This window comes from Topomyia yanbarensis, chromosome 1 (assembly GCF_030247195.1).
Source record: "Topomyia yanbarensis strain Yona2022 chromosome 1, ASM3024719v1, whole genome shotgun sequence".
In the NCBI taxonomy this organism is placed as follows: domain Eukaryota; kingdom Metazoa; phylum Arthropoda; class Insecta; order Diptera; family Culicidae; genus Topomyia; species Topomyia yanbarensis.
The window spans coordinates 193,632,961-193,654,645 of NC_080670.1; the positions used below are offsets into that span (position 1 = coordinate 193,632,961).

Here is a 21,685-nt window from a genome sequence, read left to right on the forward strand (position 1 = left end):
AGCCGGCGGACCAGATCTTCACCGTATGGCAAATCCACCAGAAATGCCATGAATACCAGGTCCCAACGTATCACCTGTTCATCGACTTCAAGTCGGTACACGACAGTATCGACCGCGTAGAGCTATGGAAAATCGTGGACGAAAACAGCTTTCCCGGGAAACTGACTCGACTGATCAAAGCAACGACGATGGACGGTGTACAAAACAGCGTAAGGATTTCGGGTGAACTTTCCAGTCCGTTCGAATCTCGACGGGGACTGAGACAAGGTGGTAGACTCTCGTGTCTACTATTCAACATCGCTCTGGAAGGTGTGATGCGACGAATCAATAGCCGGGGCACGATCTTCACGAAATCCGGCCAATTTGTATGCTTCGCGGACGACATGGACATTATCGCCCGAACATTTGGAACGGTGCCAGACCTGTACACCCGCCTGAAACGCGAAGCAGCGAAGGTCGGACTGGTGGTAAATGCGTCCAAAACACAGTAGGCGGAACCGAAAACAACAGGATCCGGCTAGGATCCTTTTTAACGGCTGACAATAACGTGAGCCGTGAAATCCGAAGACGCATCGGTGGTTCTCTACGGGCACGAGACTTGGACCATGCTCGAGGAGGACCTGCAAGCGCTAGGAGTTTTCAAGCGACGGGCGCTAAGGACGATCTTCGGCGGTGTGCAGGAGAACGGTATGTGGCGGCGAAGGATGAAGCACGAGCTCGCTGCACTCTATGGCGAACCCAGCATCCAAAAGGTGGCCAAAGCTGGAAGGATACGGAGCGCAGGGCATGTTGCAAGAATGCCGGACAACAATTTGTTCGATTGATTTGCGGTGTGTTTTTAGCTTCTGGTTTGTGCAAGATCAGAAGCTAGACTGCGCTCGACACAAACGCGTCAGAACGAATATAACGGTACTTTGTTGTGGATTTCTATAACACAGTGCGGTTGGTTAAGTGTATATTTTTGGGATTGGTGGTATCCAACGGGGAAAACGATCGGAAATGGTGAGTGAAGCTAAGCAATCATGTGAAAAAAATTCCCCCCAGAGGCGAGATTCGAACTCGCAACCTTTGAGACTCCGGCCTCTGGGGTGAATTTTTTTTTACATGATTGCTTAGCTTCACTCACCATTTCCGATCGTTTCTCCCAGTTGGATACCATCAGTCCTAAATAAGGTATTGGCACTTACGTCAAAAGACCAAAAATTGAATTATTAGTGTATATTTTTGCCATTTGCTTTGTGACCTTTCAATGACCGAGGTCTTCGTTAGTTGGAAGCGGACTGAAATTTAAGCCCTAAAAAATAAATCAATTTAGCTGCAAATGGCATCGTAGGGCAGCAACTAACGATAAGTAAGACTTATTCCGTTTATGCGATGTTTTTTGTGATAACAGTCGCACTTGCTCTATCTATTCCCAATTCCAAATTTTATAAACATAAACATAGAATTCAATTTACTTAAATAGTGAGAAAATGTAAATGCCGCTCCGTTTCAACAACTGTTACGAACTTGACAGCACCGCCGAATACGACGTTGCCCAAAAACAACAAAACTTTAAATATACATAAACAGGCATTCAAAAGCACATAGGAAAATCCGCCAGGAACAAATTAATTGTGTTAGTTTTGCGTGCGGCTTCCTCTCGTTCGGCAGAAAAGTTTTGGCAGGTTTACTGAAATAACCTATACGTACATAGGTAGTGCGGTACGGGTACCTACTTACACATTTACTTTTGTGTATTTCTCTCTCGTTTCTGCTGCAACCTAGAATCGAGCCAGCGGCACGACGAGAGGTCGGTAGCAAAGTTTTCCAATAGAATTTAATTGAAACTTGCGAATCACTTGTAACCAGTGAATAGTTTCCGATACGTCTCAACTGCAGTTCCCGAGGCGTGGGAGAGGGGTAAGGTGAAACTATAACTATTAACTCTTTTAATGTGAAAACTTAGTTTCAAATCTAGAGGAAAAAATCTGAAACATTAGTCGAATTTGCATGTTTTACCAGCTTCGGGATGTTTTTTTTCGTGTCGTGGTACGATTGTAATCTCTAGTAAATCAGCTTACTCTATGCATTGAGCTTGCAACTAAAGGTAAGGATTAGCTTTATACTGACCCCTCTACAACTATATGCTATATGTTTCGAAGTATGTATTGAGGTACTGACGACTGAGTTTGAAGCTAGAACATACCGGTTGACAAATGCTACCTTTCTCTCTCTCTCTCTCTGCTACCACGTTGTTCCATTCTACCTTAAAACCAACCGGTATTCAGCCTGGAAGGATGCTGTGTTGGAAAAATATTTCATGGCACTTCTCCGAAACGATAGGAAAACAAACACACACACACACACACACACACACACACACACATTTTCAGGAGGCGACAGATTTAGTTACACATGAACAAGTTTAATCCAAAATCTCCTAGCTGCAACGAACCGGAGCATTCCTGGCAAAAGCCCGAGCAAGGGGTGTGATACGTAAATGTTTGGCACACTGACGTAGCAACAACGGAGCAGGCGGCAACAGATAAAACTACGGACAATGGGGAAGCAGTATCAAGTCTATTGTTAGTCGAATTTGTACCTTTCCTGTCACTGTCGCTTGCGCCCTCACAAACCAGAGATAACATTTCTCCGCACAGACCGCCATTCAATACCCTATAAGGGGGTCGGAATGTTAAGCTCAAATCCGACAAACCAAGAAGCAAAATGACTGCTGTGGGAAGAAGTTTATTTGGATTGCAACCCGGATGCGTTGCTGACTTCTTGGACCGGATAGTTGAAGAACATGTTTATAATACAAGTTTAGGTAAATTTGGTCGCAAAGAAATTACGTTTTAAGGTACATTTCCGTGCGGAGAAACTTCCGCGGATTCGAACTCCTTCGTCTTAGAATAATCTTATTGGAATCTAATAGGTAATGGTTAGAAAATCTAGAATATAATCCGTTTCGGATGTTTGGATGTCAAACTCACCTCCATCGTATCACAGATGCTCTGCACGTGGCTTGCCGTGTGCGACGACTGCGGTCCAAAGATGGCTGCCACCCCGACCCGCAGCAGATGACAAACTGCGGTAGTCCAAGAACGAATGAATCGAAATGAAAACGAAAACATAAGAAAATGTCCGTATTTATTCGCCGCCCGGCCCGACAGTGATGCCCAACTTACCGCGCTTCGATGCCAGGAAGCTATCCTGCGGCGAAATCCGTTCGATCTGGGCCAGCAGCTTCGAGCGCGGCAGAATCGTACGGTCCGAGTTGATCTTCTCGACGGCGTAGCGGAACGCAATCTCCTGATGGTCGTCGTCCGGATGGAAGAGGCCACCTGGAAAATGGCGAACAGACAGAGGAAAAACCGGGATAATTGATGGGGAAATTTGATACGCGAAGGTCGATGCGTAACGAAATGATGATGATGATGATGATGACGATGTCGGTGGATTGTTACTGTGAATAATGGGCCGTGGGTTTCAGTTCCAACTCGACCGTAATAGTAGAATCTATGCAAATTGGTCCCCGGCTGTTTGAGCCCGATACTAGCACAGAGTATCGAAATTTCATTTGTCAGTCTGCGGACTGATAGCCCTATAAATAATGAACTCAGTGTGCTTTGAACCGGACCCAATTATCGGTGAGTGATGGTCACAGAATTGACAGCCGCTGACAAGTGATTCTGGTGCGGTTCTGTTCGAAAATGGACCAGCTATAAAGTGATTCCGGGAATTTCGCATGAATAGCAAGCCAGAACAATGGCAATCAACAGGTCCTGGAAAATCGTAGAAAGGACAGCATAGCAGAGAGCAGCAGCAATCCAATCCTAGACGCTCGATAGAGTGTCATTATTGGAGAGCACTTTAGGGACTAATTCCCGAAATTGGTTCGCTCTCTTTTCCTCGTTTCGTCTGGCAGTTTGACAGACTGGGTCAGTTTCGGTGTCAGTGATTAGATAAACTAAGTGGATTCTAGTGACTGTCATGCTAATTCTAGTTTTTTTTTCTTTTCTTCGTCGTCAGGGTATCGAACGGAAGTGGAATCGACCATTAATCATTTACTCATCCCCACCCTATTTATAGATGGCACGAATAGAAGTAGGGTGTTGCACGTCATAGTCAAGATATACCTAATCTGGACATCTTCACAGCTCGAAAGGTATCCCGACGGTGTTATTCGGTTCCATTTAATATTTATAGCATACAGTATAACTAATAAATCCAATCCATCATACTACCAAAGGGTTGCTTTTCGTTGGGTTGGTTTTGACCGATTTTCTTAAGATTAACGTTCTGTTTACGAGTCGTGAAGTATTTAGAATCTGGACAATCGATTTATTTTGTAGCTGCTCCGTCAGTGACTGGGTTTAGAATGTTTGGACAGCAATTTGTTTTAAAAATCCGCTAAATAGAAGACGGAAAAATATTATGCTATATTTCTCCTTAGTGGAGAAACATTTAGGTGAAAACTTTCTTTTCTCCATTAAGGACAAAATTGTTTAAAACCTTCGTTGCACGTGATGATCACAATACCTATAACCAAATTAGTAAAGGAATTTGCATTTTGACTTCGTCTCATCATAATCCGACACTAACTTAGTGACAGGACTAAGCCAGTTAACGTCGGATTGACGCTAGCTCCATAAAACGAAAACAAAAAAAGTGTTTTCGTTTTCTCCCTAGTAACAATTGAGGTTTTATGGTAGTTTTATAGCCACTCATAAAATTTAGATTGCACTTGTAGCACGCTATAAAACTTCATTTGTTTCGAAAATCCGGCGCTAGCTTAGTCCTGTCACTAAGTTAGTGTCGGATTCTGATGAGGCGAACTCGAAACGCAAAATCCATAACAAATTAAGAAAATTCATCCTACGCATATTAATCTGACTCGGAAGGTTCTGGAACTTTGAATCGACAGGAGAATTGGAAGATGTACCACGGTACCAGCCATAGTACTGCACGGGTTCCGTCGGCGAGCAAGTTACCGTTCCTCCAATCCGCTGGAAATGCCTTCTCGTGGATGGCGGATAGCGAAACAACAAATTCAATTTTGCTTTCGCCAATAAATTCGCCCAGAAACTGATGATCTGGCAAGGAACTTGCAACTGCGGGGTTAAAACCCAAGCCAACAAAACGTCATTTCTACCAAAATGGAACCATTTGTGCAGCGTCCAAAGTAGTCTTTCCCGTTTTCTTTAACTTTCGCTTGATAATGGCGCAATACTTTTCGACTGGGCGAAATTGTCGGCTGTTAGGGCGATTGATATCCTTGTAGCCAAAGCACTGTGGGACAATATGCTACTTTTGACGATCAAAACCTCTAGCGCCCTGGCTATGTATCCCGGAGAATTTGTGTCTTTGGCAAAGTATCTTGGATGAAAATGAGCAATGTTTTAATAACTTTGGATTTGATCTAGATGACTAGAAACTGATCTAGATCAATTCTATTTTTTAACAAGGGTATCTTATCGAAAAAACTTTCTTCGCTAAAGTTGATTGTTTTGATATTTTTGTGCATGCACTTATATTCTATAACCTACGTAGATGGCGCCACACGTCATGAAAAACACGAAAAATCGATTTTGACATTTTTATTACGTATGCCTCTGGGAAAAATTGTTTTTATTACCAAATCATCGAATGTATACAATCATAAAATAGGTTCCGAAAATGATAAATGTTATTATGACATTATACGGATCTTTTCATCATAAATACTGGAAAACTTGTTTTTTTTAAAAAATTAACTTTATCTGGTATAAAACCATGGTCGTTAAAATGAGGCCCATTGCCATCTAAGATTGCTGAAGACGCTAATCCTCCAAAATATATACCCAGGGCGCTAGAGATTTTTATCATCGAAAGTAGCATCCTACCCTACGGTGCGAAGTCCATAAACACCGATTTCTGCGATTTTTCCACACTAGAAAAACTGCAAAATATGTATTATTTTCAGCATAGAGCAGAACGGGAGACAAAATGTCCCAGTACTACAACTTACCGTATTTTTCGAGAAACGAAATAATTTCCATTGAAATGCCAAGAATTTTTCTTTAAAAAGGTAATTTCCGAGTGTTTCTTCAAAAGTTAAAGTATTCAATATATTTTTAGTCATATTTTCCCATAGCGCCAATGTCAAAAACTTCAAACGAAGTGGGCGGGGGTCTAAATTGTCCAAATGACGTGAAATTTGGCATCTGAGTTTACTTTGTCGCAATTTTAAGGCGTGGGGGGTGTTGAGATTTCAAAAAGGGGGTTTTTCGACCGACCAGGAGAAAAAAGCTTGCCAGTAACCCGAGCACACTATATTTTGGTATGTTGGTATTAATTGATTATTAAACCTCAATTATAGAGCAAGTATTGAAAAAACAGTTTTCAATACCTGTTTAATACCTCAATGAGGTATAACACTTTATTTTAGTATTATTTGCGTATTCAAGTGATTTTTACAAATACAATAACAAATGAATTTTGTTTTTAGAAGGTTGAAAAATGTTTTATTATTATTCAGGTATTATAATAACTCGTTTCATTATCAAATAGTTATTCGTAGAACACGTCTGTGTTATTATTTTTGGTATTTTACCTCTTAGGTAGAGCTAATTAATACCATATTGCGGTATAAAGTCGTTGGTATGGAATACCTGAATTTAGTATTCCGCAGTTATTTTCTTCTGCTCGGGTGCAATGCCCTACTGTAGAATCCCCAGGGCTGTATGAAACAGTGAGCAGCATGCCAAATCTGGTCAGAACTTCACTGGTCCTTTATGTGCTTTAATCAAAGGTATTTTACAACCTTGCTTTTACAACTTCAAGATAATCGGTTTTTAATCCGCAGCTGCAAATTCCTTGCCAAATAATCAGTTTCCGGGCTAATTTATCTGCGAAAACAAAATAGAATTTGCTGGGGACATAACCCAGTGTGGTTAGGTAAAACTTCTGCCCAAAAAACCGTTTTTGTCAACTGTTTCGTAATATTTCGAATTGACCTCGCGGGGTTTTTGAAGTGGGTGTGAGGGGCCAATTTTCTTTTCTCGTCTTTCATCTAACACATTTTTTTTATATTGCACATATCAACACAAAGCTTTAGCACCTTCCTTACCCTATCCCACTCCCAGTCTCACTCTTTCCAGTTCCGTTCCGAACCCTAAGCTAAGGTGTCATGCGACTCGGGTCAAGGAATGAATGGTTCGAAGGCCTATAAGTTCAAACCGCTAATGGATGACACTCGGCCCTCTGGGCCTCGGTTGGAAAGTCGATTTTTGGAGTGATTGCATAGACTTCCTTTAAATAAGAAAGACAAAACTCAATTTTGTACTAAACGCCCAGTATTAGACCTATTGTAATTGAAATATCTCGTTAAGTACGTCGAATTTCATGCTGAAATTTGCACACAATTTTCTCAATATAATTAAAAATGTTCTAAAAAATAAAAGAAAATTTTTTTTAGTCAAGCTTAAAAAAATTGTTGCTAACATTTGCAGAATACTGTTTTAATTCCATCCAAAAAAAATTCTTACATTCTTTAGCTAAAAATAATTAACACGTTTTTTTTTGTTTTGGTTAAATATGATACATTTTTTCAAGTTACGAGTTTTTGAACTTTTAAATTTCATAAAATTGAGCTTTCTTCCATCAATCGGGTATATTCGAATTAATATTTGGTCTACGTACCCGCTTGGGACGTAGAGATTGATGGTGTAGTCTCCGGGAGGGGCCTTAATTGCGAAACATGGGGTTGGCTCCTTCCAGAACTCTTCGCTTCTGTCAGTGAAAATTCTGGTATGCAAGATGGCCACAATAACCCATAGATACACCAAAAAATGGTTTTTATTTGGGATCGACCGGACCATGGCGATGGTGTTTTCATGGGTTGATCCCATTACAAACACTATCAAAATACCATATGAATCTGGACCATGAGCATGTGTTGGACTCATCGCAGTTTTCACAACAGCAGTGATCTGGCTGCATAATTAACGAAAGCGAACAGGGCCCAAGGATATACCCAAAACAACAATATCAGTTTGTTAAAGTTCAAAAATTTACTATATTGTTTGCCAACATCATCCAATCTAACGTCAGAAGCAGCAATGAGCCATCCGCAAAACTTATCTATTGTGTAAAAGAACGAAAACAAAATTCCCCCCTCCTTCCCATGGAAAGCGAACGAATGGCAAAGGAAAATTAATGCCATTTTTCTGCTCGTTTTTAAAATGTATTTTCGTTACACAGGCACTACACCCAGCCAAGACTAAATGGGGGTACTTATATTATTTATGTAACTCACCCGGCAGTGCTGGAGTGGTCGAGTGGAAACCCGGGATTATTTGTTTAATATTCAGAACTTTTTTTTCTATACTCGACAACGCTTTCCTGAGCATTCAGAGCTGTCGGCTTGGTGATATGTTTTTGTTTATTTATAACTTGAATCAGCTGGACTCATGAATTAAACTGAGCTGGATTTAAACAATCTTTTGATTCGAATTGTTGAATGGTAAAATCGTCTCCTATCGGTTTGAGCAGTTTTAAAACATATGAAACTTGGGTACTGTTAAGCTACCGCACCATGTCAAGTTGAATAAGTAGGATGAATAAAATAATCATCAGTGTTGAGCAAGATAGTAAAAGAAGTTTTGTGACTTCGTAAAACCGTCACTGATCCATTTACATTCAAACAAGAAACTGAACCATAATTACGAACTAAATGGACCTGTGCCGAACAATCGCAGTTTTTGCTACTTTTCAACGCAGCTGCAAATCCCTTGCCAAACCATAAGTTTATATGAAAATTCATCACCCTAAATCCATAGATATGTACTTACAAAAGAGAACTTCTTCTGTCGCGTAGCCGAATTTCCGAAATCTGTCAAAATCTCAGTACTAGCCGTAGGTCTATTGGAAAAATGAACTTGGTTACCGTTGTTTTCGCGTACCATCAATAAACATAATTCATGAAGATATACAATCAGATGCTGGCGCTAGATTCTACATCTTGAACAAAGTTTTAAACGTTGAAGTTTGTTCTTCAAGAATTTGCATAATCCGGATCACCATAGAACAAAAATCAAAAGTCCTGAAATAATTCGTTTCGTGCACATATAATTAGAAATAAATATCAAAATTTGCTTGAGAGGACGTCTGTGTGCACGTATCCTCCAGTCTATTTAGATTGTTCCCGTGTCGGCTTAACATGTAAAAAATCCGCTTGTTTGCCTTTTAACTGTTTTTCCACAAAACATAACCAACTTACTGCGATAATACCCGGAATCGGGTTCGGGAAAGGCATACGAACCAACCAACGAGTTCCGTGAGACGAACGCGCTAAGCATCGTCACTTTTACCATTTAATTTGCATGATAACACACGCTCCGCTAATAAACACTCGTCTCAACTCATTCCACAGGACCAGAGAAGCATCCCACCGCCGTCGCCACTGGAGGTCTACTCAAAGCTAAGCCTTGCTTTTTTCGGATGCTGTAAATATTTCTTGTTGAAGAAGGCGCGAATTTGATGCCATGTCTTTGCTCAGACGCGGCATTACAAACTTATCTTCAAAACTCATGTTTCGCCACGATGAAGGCAGTTAAAAATGAAAATGCTGAAAAACATATTTTTTTCAGCTTTCCCCTGCAACTCGCGTTCCTCCAACTACTACTAGGTTCGTTGGAGTTCGCGGACGGGGTTTTTTTTAACGGGCACTCGCAGAGTCTGGCGTTGTTTTTATTTTTTGTTTATATTCGTTCCTTCATAACTCGGCAGTAATTTTCATGCTTCGCTTTTCATAGAGTCCCATTGGAACTGATCCTCACTCGGATAGCGCGGTGCACAACGACACAATGGAGTCCGTCTACCAGCGGTTTGTGGTGGGACCGGCAAACTACGACTACGGGTGGACGACTGCAAACTGGACAGGGTTGTGTCCCGAACCGAGATTGAAGGACCTTGGAAGCATACATCTAGAAATTTTGTGTTTCGAATTCATCTCGTCAGTAACTAGCACCAACTAGGTGTCTAGTTAAACGATGTATCTAAACTAGTACCCAAATTAGCACTAGTTAGGCACAAAAAAATGCAAACAGTTTACAAGACACATGTGAACGCCTAAAGAATTGGCAAATTTCCCATTTTGAGAAATATTGCAATATTTTAAAGTTTTTTTTGTTCAAATTGTTCAAGTTCCAAATATTGAATCAATCAATAATTCGAACGAAAACCTCGAAAATTGAAAAAAAAAAAACTCTTCATCATGCTTAACAAAAATTGAACCCTGAAACGCGATTAGGAGAAATGCTCTCCTACCGTTGGTAGTCTAATTACAATCCTGGTGCAGGCCGTTGGCCTTCGACTCGAACGGCAAAATATTAAAAACAAAAACACAACACTCGAAAAAAAAACTCCACCGGTTGAAATTTTCCGTCGCCTCGTATTTGTCCGTTGGAACTAATGCCACATATATATGTACACTGGAACATCATACTTGCCCCGGACTACTGACTGACGATGCCAGCCAACACCGTGAAATTTTCATCCCTTTGCCGTGGTGCCATTTTTCCCAAGGGTTTTAAGCTGACAAGTGGAGTGAAATTTTCGCGTTCTCGTTTTTATGATTGGCTGTGCCGAATTAAGTTCAAAGCCTCAAGCATGCCAGGTGGCAGCGGAGTAGTTAAACTTTTCAGACCGAAGCGGTTGCGTTCTTCTTCTTCTTGTTTTTAAGTTTTAATTCAAATGCACAGGATTTTTTCAAAGATGTGTACGTAGTCATACATTGTCTCAAAAATAAATGAAAAGTTGCTCTAATTCTTGCCATCATTGGTGAAATTGGAAAAAAGCGCTGCTTCGGCCCAATACAGGCGTTGTAGACTTCAAATATTTTTCTATTCTAGGCTAACGGAAGTCGCCTTTATCCAGTTCCACCATCTAAGATTCTAAGCTGTTCAGTATTGATATTGTTGGACACTGGTGCGGTGGTTAAGAGGTGCATACTGCAGCCCCGATCAGAAGAGATCATCAGTGTCAATAACAGCATAGCACTAGTAATGCAATATGCTATTAATATGTTGAAATAAAAGGCGTAAATTTCGAAAGGGGATTATAGTGCCATGACATCTAGCATTAAGCACGTTAACATACAACCGCTTAAGACCTTCGCGATCAGCCTCGCACACCAAAGCCATCGGTCTTGAAATGAAAACATGAAAACACCCCGATGAAGTGAATGTATTAGCTGTAATAAACTTATAAATGCGGTCTCAAGCGGGAACCTACAAACGCCCATGTTCGCGCGATAATGCATCAGCCACGTTTGGAAATCTTTTCCTTCGGTCATAGCATCCTAGGTCCATGCCTTCAGTTGGACCAATAAAAAATGAAGCTCATATTCACAAAACGTTCCATGGCGACACGACCGGGAACTCTAGTGATACAGGATACTGACTCGCTTCTAGCATCTGTACCATTAACTAAAAATTAAGCATCAAATTCATGGTTCGCGTGCGATCATTCAAGAATACATGCGAATGGCCTCATGGTTATAAAATAGAATTTATGGACGAGAAGATACATACACGCTAACGCAAGCGACAAACACGTTAACATACAAACGCTCAAGCCCTTCGCGGTCATCCACGCACAGCAAAGGCCGCGATCTCATAAACATGGAAACACCCCGGTCATTAAGTGAACGTTTGAGCACTTATATATTTACAAAAGCGCTCTCAGAAGTGAACCTGCAAACGCCCGTATTCGCACGATAATGAATCAGTTATGTTCGGAGATCCCTACTCAGCCCTAGTAGCCTAGGTGCATGCCTCTAGTTAGACCGATAAAAATGACGCTCATATTCACTAGACAACACGTTCTATGGCGACATGACCGGGAACTGCAATAATATGGAAGGACTCACTCTCTTCTAGTACCTGAACCGTACACCGAAAATTACGTATCAGATTCACGGTCCGCGTGTCATCATCCAAGAACACACGCGAATATGCGAATGGACACACGATTATAAAATTGAATTTATACATGCCAAGTTACATACACGCTAGCACACGCGATATACAAACGCCCACGCGATCGAACATGTTAACGCACAAACGCTCGAATCTTTCGCGATGATACACGCGATCGTGAATTCCCTATGTCCCTATCTGTACCGCACAGGGAATACTACATTCAGAATCACCGCCCACTGCAATTGACCTTAAGGAGTGTTTTAGTGGGTGGTATTTCCCGTCTCGGCTCCAATTGTATCGAGTGATTCTGACGGGGAGCCCTTCCGAGACCCAAGGTCTACAGCTTCAGTAGGAAAACTCTCGGAAAAAAATTATATGTTATATGTACAACTATTGAGTAAACATGTGAAATCGCAAACCGCAAACTAATCAAGTCGCGAAAAAATTTTCCCAATCACGCGTCATGCGTCATAAAACTTGGAAAACAAAAATAAATGTCAAAATGATAAAATAATAATAACATCAATAAATAAATAAACCGAATAAATCAAACAAATCAATTGATTAAAACGAATAAAATAAATCAAAATCGAACAAATTATGTCAGTTAAATGAATACAATGAATGAAAGTGCAAAATTATTAATAAAACGGGTTGAATAAACAAAATAAATTAAACGAAATATTAAAATAAAGCGGATGAAATTGATATAATGATTTAAACAAATAAAATAACAGCTTAAAAAATTCCCAAAATGTACGTATTGAAATAAGAACATGAAAAGAATAAAATGAATCAAGTGACAACAATAGATACAATTAATAAAACAATGAACTATTACAAAATTAATTCATAAAATTAGTAACATAAATAAAATGAATGTTATTAAACGTTAATTTCAAAATATTATTAAAAAGATTAAGTAGAATACTATAAAAACAAAATAATTCACATTAATGAGATGAATAAAAAAATATCAGCAATTAAATAAATAGAATAGTGTGAACAAAACGAAAACAATGAAAAAACTATAAAGAAAGAAAACATTCTTAAAATATTTTAAACTAATATATTTATTGAATTTTTTTTAAAAATATTTTGAAATAAATAAAATGATTAAAATGAATAACGCAAATAAGTACAATAAAAAGGATGAATAGAGCTGTTTTAATCCACCTAGTGGTGCAATTGTGCCTTTCTCATTTCTCCAAACTATGATTCAATGGCTGGTTCTTTTCAATATAATTATGGAAGCGTTTATTACATTCTTAGTTCACCTTGGCTCGCCAGCCACGTACTTAATGAGCTACGAATCGACGGTGAAACACTTGAAACAAGCAAAATATAATCTTTAATTAGCTTAGTCAGCATTAGTTCAATGGGGTCTTGCTGCTAACTAATTTTCGCATGCGGCGGTAGGTGATGCATGGTAGGTGGTGGCCTTAGGGGCGTGTAACGAGAGGTGATCTGAGGGGCGTTTAAAGGGGGGATGTGCGGGGAGTTTAGAGTTCCCGGTCATGTCGGCAGCGAAGCCAGCGAAGCGATATGAGAACTTTCTTTCTAATTGGTTCAATTGAAGGCATGGACCTAGAACAGAGCTTAAAACAATTGACATCCCTGCGTGGACTTGAAAGGGAAACGAAATTCAATTCATGCCCGCTGCGATGAATGAAATTTTTGGTTCGTTTCCCTCGTCATTCGTTCTCCCGACGCAGCGCATTCAGTGTTCGGTTTCAGAAGCAAACTGATTTTTTTTCTATGCTAGCTCTGAAAGGAATTATTAAGCAAAAGTGCACCAGATATAGATAACGCTGTTCACTTATGGTCGGAAATGTAGAAGATGCCAACTTCTGCCTTCAAACCGTCTACATAATAACAAATTAATGCTTTGGATAGTGAAGGAATTTATATTCCCTCTGCATTCAAGCATTCGATTCTGCATGAAATTTCACTCAGTTGGAAAGTTAATGAATGAGGTAGGCGGTGAATCTGAATGTTGGTTTCGGTAAATACAAGCCGAAATAGGTAACTGATTTAGAAATTTCGCAGCGTTGACCTAGATTTCTGGTATCGAAGACAGGGACTTCCGGATGTGACCGATTCATGATTGCGAGAGTGCGGGAGATTGTAGGTTCACGCTTGAGACCGCGTTTGAATGTTTATAAGTGCTGAGACGTTCATATTATCACCGGGATGCTATCATGTCTGAGAGAACGCGGGTGTAGGTTGCGTTAATGATCGCGCAGGGCTCAAGCCTTTGTATGTTTTTTTGTCGCGTGTATGTGACTTCGCGTGCTTAAATTCGATTTTTTGTTGCCGTGTTTAGTGGATCCGAGCGTCATCTTTTTGATTGGTCCACCTGAAGGCTTTGGACTTAAGCAACTATGGCCGAGAATAGGGATTTCCGGACGTAACTGATTCATGACCGCGCGAACATGGGCGTTTTAAGGTCGCGAAGGACTCGAGCGTTTGTATGTTGGCGTTTTTGTCGCGTGTGCCAGCGTGTATGTAACTTCGCGTGTATACATTATTTTTATAAGTGTGTGGCCATTCGCATGTTCTTGAATGATCGTGCGCGGACCGTGGATATACTTAATTTTTAGTGTATGGTTCAGATGCTAGAAGAAAGGTTCTCCTATTTCACTAGAGTTCCTGGTCATGTCGCCATTGAGTTCTACAAGATGACGACACGAATGAACTCATGATGAAGTAACTTCCATATAATTAAACAACCGAGAATTGTCAAATGAAGTTCTTATTTTGTGGGGTTATGTCGGTTGTTGTAAAACCTAATGCAAGGCTAGAGACTTTCGGACGTGACCGATTCATGATTGCGCGAGCGATGGGTTCATGCTTGAGTCCACGGTAGTAAATTTTTAGGTGCTAAAATGTTCAAATGTGTTTGAATGTTGGTGAGATCACGGGCGTTCGCTTTTGTGACCAGGTTTGTGTTATCGCGAAGGCCGCGTTTGTACGTTTGGAATGAGAGAGATTGTGAGTGTATAGGAGAGAATAAGCAATTTATTGCATTAGTGAATGTTAGCATGGATCTAATTTAAAATATAATAAAAGAAGGGTGCCTCCAGAGAGAACTTGGCCCTAAACCCACATTGTACATTATTTGACTATGTCATAAATGGGTAATAAAGGTTAAGTACCAAATTTGATCACAATGTAGCTTAACTAAAAAGAAAATAATCGTATCCCATATTTCTATGTGATACAATCACTGTTGGTGGAAAAGCCCCCGGACCACATCAAGGTACAGTATCATTCCTAGGGTGTTAAAATCCAGAAACCCTATCTTAGTAAAAAAATAGATTGATTTTCAGAGTGATTGCATAAACTTTTTATATGAGAATGACAAAAATGTACCAAAATCCAAAAGTCAATTCTGGTCAAAAAAATTTTCGAGTTTACATCAAATCTCGAAATTTAATGCATTTTAAAGTCAGCCACTAAACTAAATAAAGTGAAAGAAAAATGAGTGCACAGGTTTTATATAGTAGATGCCCGACGGCTATACCCTAGCTGAGAGAAAGTTCAGGCGGTGGTGGAGAAATAGTTATCAGAAGGAAGGCAGTTGGATAAAAATATTTCCAATAAACTGGGTGAGCTTGTTCTGATTAAAAATAAATAGATCTTGCTTAATAGGATTTAGGTTTCAGTTCCAAAAAGCAGTCCATATAAATCAAACTACTTTTTTAGCGATGGCGCATTCCTACAATTATTCCATTTGGTAGTGTAAGTGCTGTACATGCCATTTTACGCATAGCTGTCTGCGTGACGAATGAAAAAATCTCATGTATAGTGGACCCTGCACGAGCGGAAATGTTGACAATAAATCATATATTGATCAATGTATTGATGGTGTAAGGTCATCTTGAAAATATTGATTCTGTAGAATTTAAATGGGATTGACGGATTGATGCAGTCTTGTCAATATATTTATTGACAATATTTCTGTCTCGTGTAGGGTCCGCTTATGGGATTTCTACGGACATGTGATGCAAGGAACGGCCCTGTGTTTTAGCGTAGCATTGTGCTGTAGAATGGCTTCATTGTGTGAGTTGTACAGTGCGTGCCGTCTGAGGTTTTGCAGTTTGTCTTGCTTGTTTGAATACGCGTCGAGGCTGTGTGGATTGTCTTGTATTGTGAGTGTGCATCTTGATTGTATGGCGTGTTCGGAGCGACTGGGTTTGTTAATTAGTTAGTGGTGTGAGAGAGACAGTGCATGTTATCCAAGTGATTCGAGTGCCTGCGGTGCTTGTATGGAGGATCCGAGAAGTATCTTTGTATTTAACGGATGTGGTCGGACAGGACTGCGCCAACATATAGTGGTTCTCTATATTGCTCCGATGTTTCATTACCAGTATCTGACATAATGGAAGGAGTGGCGCATATTTGGATTATTATTTTTTAAATGTAGTGTCTAACCGGAGAAGACTTGCACGATTCATGTCTTATTTTTTGTGTGTCTAGATTGACTGACGGCTAAGGCCGTTCACGGCCCATCTCGCCAAATGCATGTTTAATTTGCGAGCAGGGTTGTTGGTACAGTCGTGAAAGGTTTGTTGTTGAGTATTTTCATTATGTTGTCATTTTGGACGGATCCATATGGTAGTTATATTAGCTTCTACCGTACGCTTAGCATAATTTAACGAGCTCGATTTCGCTTTACTTTGTCAATTTCACTACATTATTTTTGCACTTTATTATATTGAACATTAATCGGATTACGCATGTGTGCGAGATTTCGCACGGGGCATTCTCAGGCAGCTGTGTATCGGTCTTCGCCTCAAGCACTCGGCTCGAGCGAGTGAAGTGCAGTTTTGAATAATTTGGTTTGGTGGTATTCGTGTAAGCACACCGCGTGCGCGTAGACGGATGAAGCGCATGTGCTATCAGTAATGGGTTGATGACGGTGTGATGCGGGATGCGAGGGGCCTGCTTGCAGCATATCGGGTTGAGCCTGTCAGAGTGAAAGCAAGTAGTTGGCGCAGATCTGCTCGGTTTTCACTCTGACATGATGTCTTTGGTTTGCGGCAGGCAGGTTTTTTGCATCTCGCATTCTGATGTCGGTGCGCAATCTTTCGATTATGCGTCTTATTGTTGAGGTAATGCGGTGCATTGTTTGACCGGATTGGAATATGAAAGTAATTGCGTTTCTCTCGAAACCACGTCTTCAGGACTGGTATCATGGATGCCTCAGGGGCAGCTCAAGCGTTCCCTTCTTTCGTTTAAAAGCTCGTTGGTTTATGTGGTCTTTGACCCATCTTTTTTAGAAGTTTTTGGTTGTAAATGTTTTTTTAGGTGCGATTGAGGACGATTTTTCGAAGAAGGAAGGACATTTTGCTCTTGTTTGTAATAAATATTATAAATAATATATTAATGTTTGTTTGAAGGGGAATGGGTCGTGGACTGGACTGGATTAAATGTGTTTTGGGACCCTTTTAGATTGTTCATTTTCGGTGAACGTACGAGCTCCGGTTCATGATGCCGCATTTTATCTATTTGGTGCATTGGAGTGGGGAACGGGATTTCGGTTCTTCTAAGGAGTGGAAGTTGTTGCTAGGGACCGAGGTGTTTTTTGTAGTTTGCAAGGTGGTCTCAATCCGTTTTGCCTTCCCGTTTCAGTGAAAAATTGTGTTTTTTTAATATGTCGGAGGGTGGAGTAAGAGACTCCTATATCTACGTAAACATAAAATAAAACTAATTCTTTTAACTATCTCATGTTTTACACTTATCTTGTACTTACTTAGTATAACCAGTAGTTAGCATAACAATAAATAAATCGCGCGCGGAAATGATCGCTGAGAGTCGGCATTCTATTTTTGCAATTCAAGAAGTAAAATTTCCTCCTTCGGAATTTTATTCAAACGTTCGCCGGGAAAACTACATAGACACGGCAGAATACGCAAAATATTCGCGGCGTGATGAAAAATTGAACTATATCGATTTATTAAAATATAAGCAATACTCCTCATAGACGGATATCTGGAGTTTAATTTGCATATTTAACCAATCGCATTAATGCAACAAATGATAAATTTCCCAAATTCTCGGCAGCCGGCTGCCCAGAACAATTTTTACATGATAACGCTACAGGCACATTTACTAACAAATCTCCCCTTCCCGTGATACTTGTGGAGATGCAGAAGATTCTTCGGTCTCTAGCAGCAACATATATCGGACTAACATTCCTTCCTTCCCCAGAAGATCTGCATTCAGACGTGGCCGGCGTCGGTATTGATCAGCATGCAGGGATCAATAGAGATTGTACATTGTGACTCATCGTGCTATTCCCAAGCAAGTTGTTCCAATGAACATTTTACAATCTCAATTGGTTCTGATCAATAACGGAGTAGCAACTACGGGCGATCTCTTATGCTTATGTTTATGCTTATGCTTTGTACTTTGTATACTTAGTAACATGGGCTCAAACCTGAGGTAATTCTCCGCTTGTTTATTCACTCGAGGGGCGGCTCTCAATGGGCATCTCGACCATCCAACCGTAGGTTGGCCTACCTCCAGCGCCTTGTCAGCAGCGGATACCGACAAAAGGATCATCGCTGTCTGAGTCTCTCCATACCCCTTCGTTAACCGGATCCTCTCAGCTCATCTACAGTCGTGATCTCATCCAGGTCCTTACACACAATCACCGTCTCCGGGCTTAAGGCTTAACTTCTGCCTCTTCACTGGGAGTTGAGCTGTTAATCGTGGGATCCTCCTTCCTGTGTATGTATACATGTATGAAAGTGCGGATATGTATGTGGGTATGTGTATATGTATGAATATATGTATGTGAATATATAGGTATGTGTATATGTATATATAAATGTACACACAATGGTTTGCATTTTACATGGGATTGTCTTGTAATGTATTCATATAATGTATTGATGTCAAAAACTTGTAGATAGCAGCCAGATCTTCCTCCAATTACAGCTCCTTGGAGATCTCCAATGAAACGGCCTGCGCAAGTCCTACAGGCAGTGACACCAGGCTAAGAGAAACGAATGCGCTGAGGAAGACACGGGCTCTATCGGTCCTTTCTTATTATTTCCTTTTCTCTTTCTTCAATAAGCAGGACTTTCAAGAAATGTGGAGTTAAAGGAAACGTAAATAGGAGGCAGGAAAAAAGGTAGCATACTGCAAAAATGGTAAGTTTTCTAGTACATATGTTTAAATTTATATATGGAAATCAAAGTAATACACTAAATACACGTCGATTTCTTCTTTCCTGAAAGGAATCGAAAGTTTTACTGTAATGTTAAAATCCAAATGATACAAACATTACAGTAAGGCGGGGCTGATTGATGGAACGATGACCTCGGAACATGTCCGGCTCTGTACACGAAATGGGTCATCGGAAAGTCAATTGAGCTAACACCTACCTAAATCCGTGAACCAAGTTATTTGCATGAATATGTTTAAGTACATGCAAACATCTTTTTTCTGTAAATCACTACCAGCTAGTGGGAGATAGGATGGTTAACACACACACACACATTTTAAAGTCAGCCACTTTGGTTTGTAATTAGTGACCTAGACTGGCAAATCCAGACAGCCTTTTTTCGATCTCGACGAACTGAGTCCAATGGAATGTGACTCTCGGTCCGCCGGGCCGGGATTAGGTTAAAGATTTGCACAGTGATTGCATAATGTTTCATTATGAGAAAGGCAAAAAACACAAAAGAATGACATGAAACTCAAAAAATCGGCTTGCTAAGCCAAACCAAGTCTCGGTTCCAACAATTCGTCTCAGTCTAATCAGAACTCCTTTTCTTGCGGGACATCATGTAGGACTAAGAGATTAGCTCAGAAACACAAAGTGTTTTCTTTTTTGTAGCTAGCGTCAATCCGGCGCGAGCTTAGTCCTAAGTTAGTGTCGAATTCTGATGAGACGAAGTCGAAACGTCTCTCCACTAACTAATTTAGTGTACTATAGCGATAAATCTGTTCTAGTAACCTGGCTCACACACGAAATACCTGAAGAAGACAAAAGGTCTTCCTGAAACAACTAAAGCTTCCTGAGAGCTTACCTACATGTTTTCCTGCTTATAAAACTAGCATCACAATATCCCCGGAAAGCGTCCGGCTGGACGACGAGAAAAATCAACCTTTTGTTGGGCTGCTAATGACCGGACGACGACGACTACAGAATGGCGGATCAGCCTTGACCAAAACGACAAACGAGTGAAATGAAATCAATGATGAGGGTACTCTCGTTATGGCTAACAAGGCCGAAAGAAGAAACTTGCGAACCGCAACAAAAAAAAACGTGCCTCATCTGGAACCACCATGAGCCATACCGGACGAGCCAGGCCGAAAACAGAGACGGCACCCGTTCGGAGGGCTCTAATTAGTTGCGAAATTTGATTCCTGCTTTTATATGCATGGTCGACTACGTTTCGGGTCCAGCACGGATGGTTGTGGGGTAAAACCGTTCTGCATATTGGTGCTCCACATTCAAACGAAGAGATTGGAAAATTGAAACCACGAACAAATTTGCGGCAGGCTATTAAATTTTCTACGTGACTGATCACGTTTTCGAAATACCTAAAACTTTTCCAGTAAATTCATTCGCTAATTTTCTGCCGCCGCCCCGGAAACGTTCAACCGGCGGCCCACCGGTACTTCGATCGTTAGTCGATTATCGAAGCTTCGGCAGCGATACATTACCAACAAACCCGCAAGAAACAATTTTAGCTGACAAACAATCGAATCGTCGCATAACATATCGGATTAAATTGAAATTGGAAAAATAAATTGCGACTCTCGGAATCGATAAATCCCTTCACTTCCCTCACTCTCTCGCTCTCTCTGTACGGAAAACAAATTGGTGGCTGCTTGTGTCAAGTTCTGTTTCCTGGTTTTCCTTTGTCGCGGAGCACGTTGGTCGACACGAAAAAAAGAGCAATCGAATCGAATTAATGGTTGAACAAATTAAGTGTTTTTTTTCTTCAGTGCCGTGACCCGTGAGTGAGCGACACGACCATATGCCGTTGGTATAACGTCGATTGGATAATAAAAAAATGTGACTTTTAGTTTGGTGCGGTTTTGGTGAGAACGTAAAAGTTGTACCCCAGCTAGGTCACTTTATATCAACCCATTCCCCACAAGAGACAAACCAAAAAATCATGTTTTTTCAGAATTTTTATGACTACGACATGATAGTTGAACGAATTGTAATTTTTTATACATAAAAACACAGTTTATTCTATGCTCTGGTCATTAAGTAAAAGAACCAGTTCGAATATGTTCAATCAAACTTTTGCTATAAAATTCAACAAGTCATGTCTGGTGGTGCCATATGGCATCACGCGCGGGAACTGGGTTAAAATTAAACATAGATCATAAAACAATCATCCAAATTCGAAGTTGTTAGTTAATTATGAATGTTCCAGTTTGAAGGTAATATGTGGATGAATGTTTGTTCAAGTATGAAGTATTCAGCTCGTAAGCCGAGATAACATTAAAACTGCCAAACAAAACTATGTAGTGAAACACTAGAACCATTGATTGCAGGAGAGTCGAATTTTATGAACGCCAAGCTTTCGCGTCTCAGCCACTCATTCTAGTTGTGATAAGCACCCACGGACGGTGACAAAATAATTTCTATTCCACATGAACAACAGCATTTTCCACTCCGTTGTGGTGCTATATTTCATAAGGCCTAACTTTTACCTAGCTGAAAATAACTGCAGTCGCGCCACTTCGAGGCTCAGATCAGA

At 40.4% G+C, this 21,685-nt stretch overlaps 1 protein-coding gene across 3 annotated transcripts in view; it reads right to left on the reverse strand.

The window, feature by feature from the left end:
* Nucleotides 1-21,685, reverse strand: part of LOC131685733 (glutamate receptor ionotropic, kainate 2) — a 245,096-nt gene that overhangs the window by 167,899 nt on the left and 55,512 nt on the right. For all 3 annotated transcript variants that reach the window (XM_058969655.1, XM_058969664.1, XM_058969647.1), the window contains exons 2-3: nucleotides 3,171-3,326; nucleotides 2,976-3,070 (exon numbers count right to left, since the gene is read on the reverse strand). In XM_058969655.1, the coding sequence (XP_058825638.1) occupies nucleotides 2,976-3,070; nucleotides 3,171-3,326 (251 nt within the window). The remainder of the gene's footprint in view (nucleotides 1-2,975; nucleotides 3,071-3,170; nucleotides 3,327-21,685) is intronic.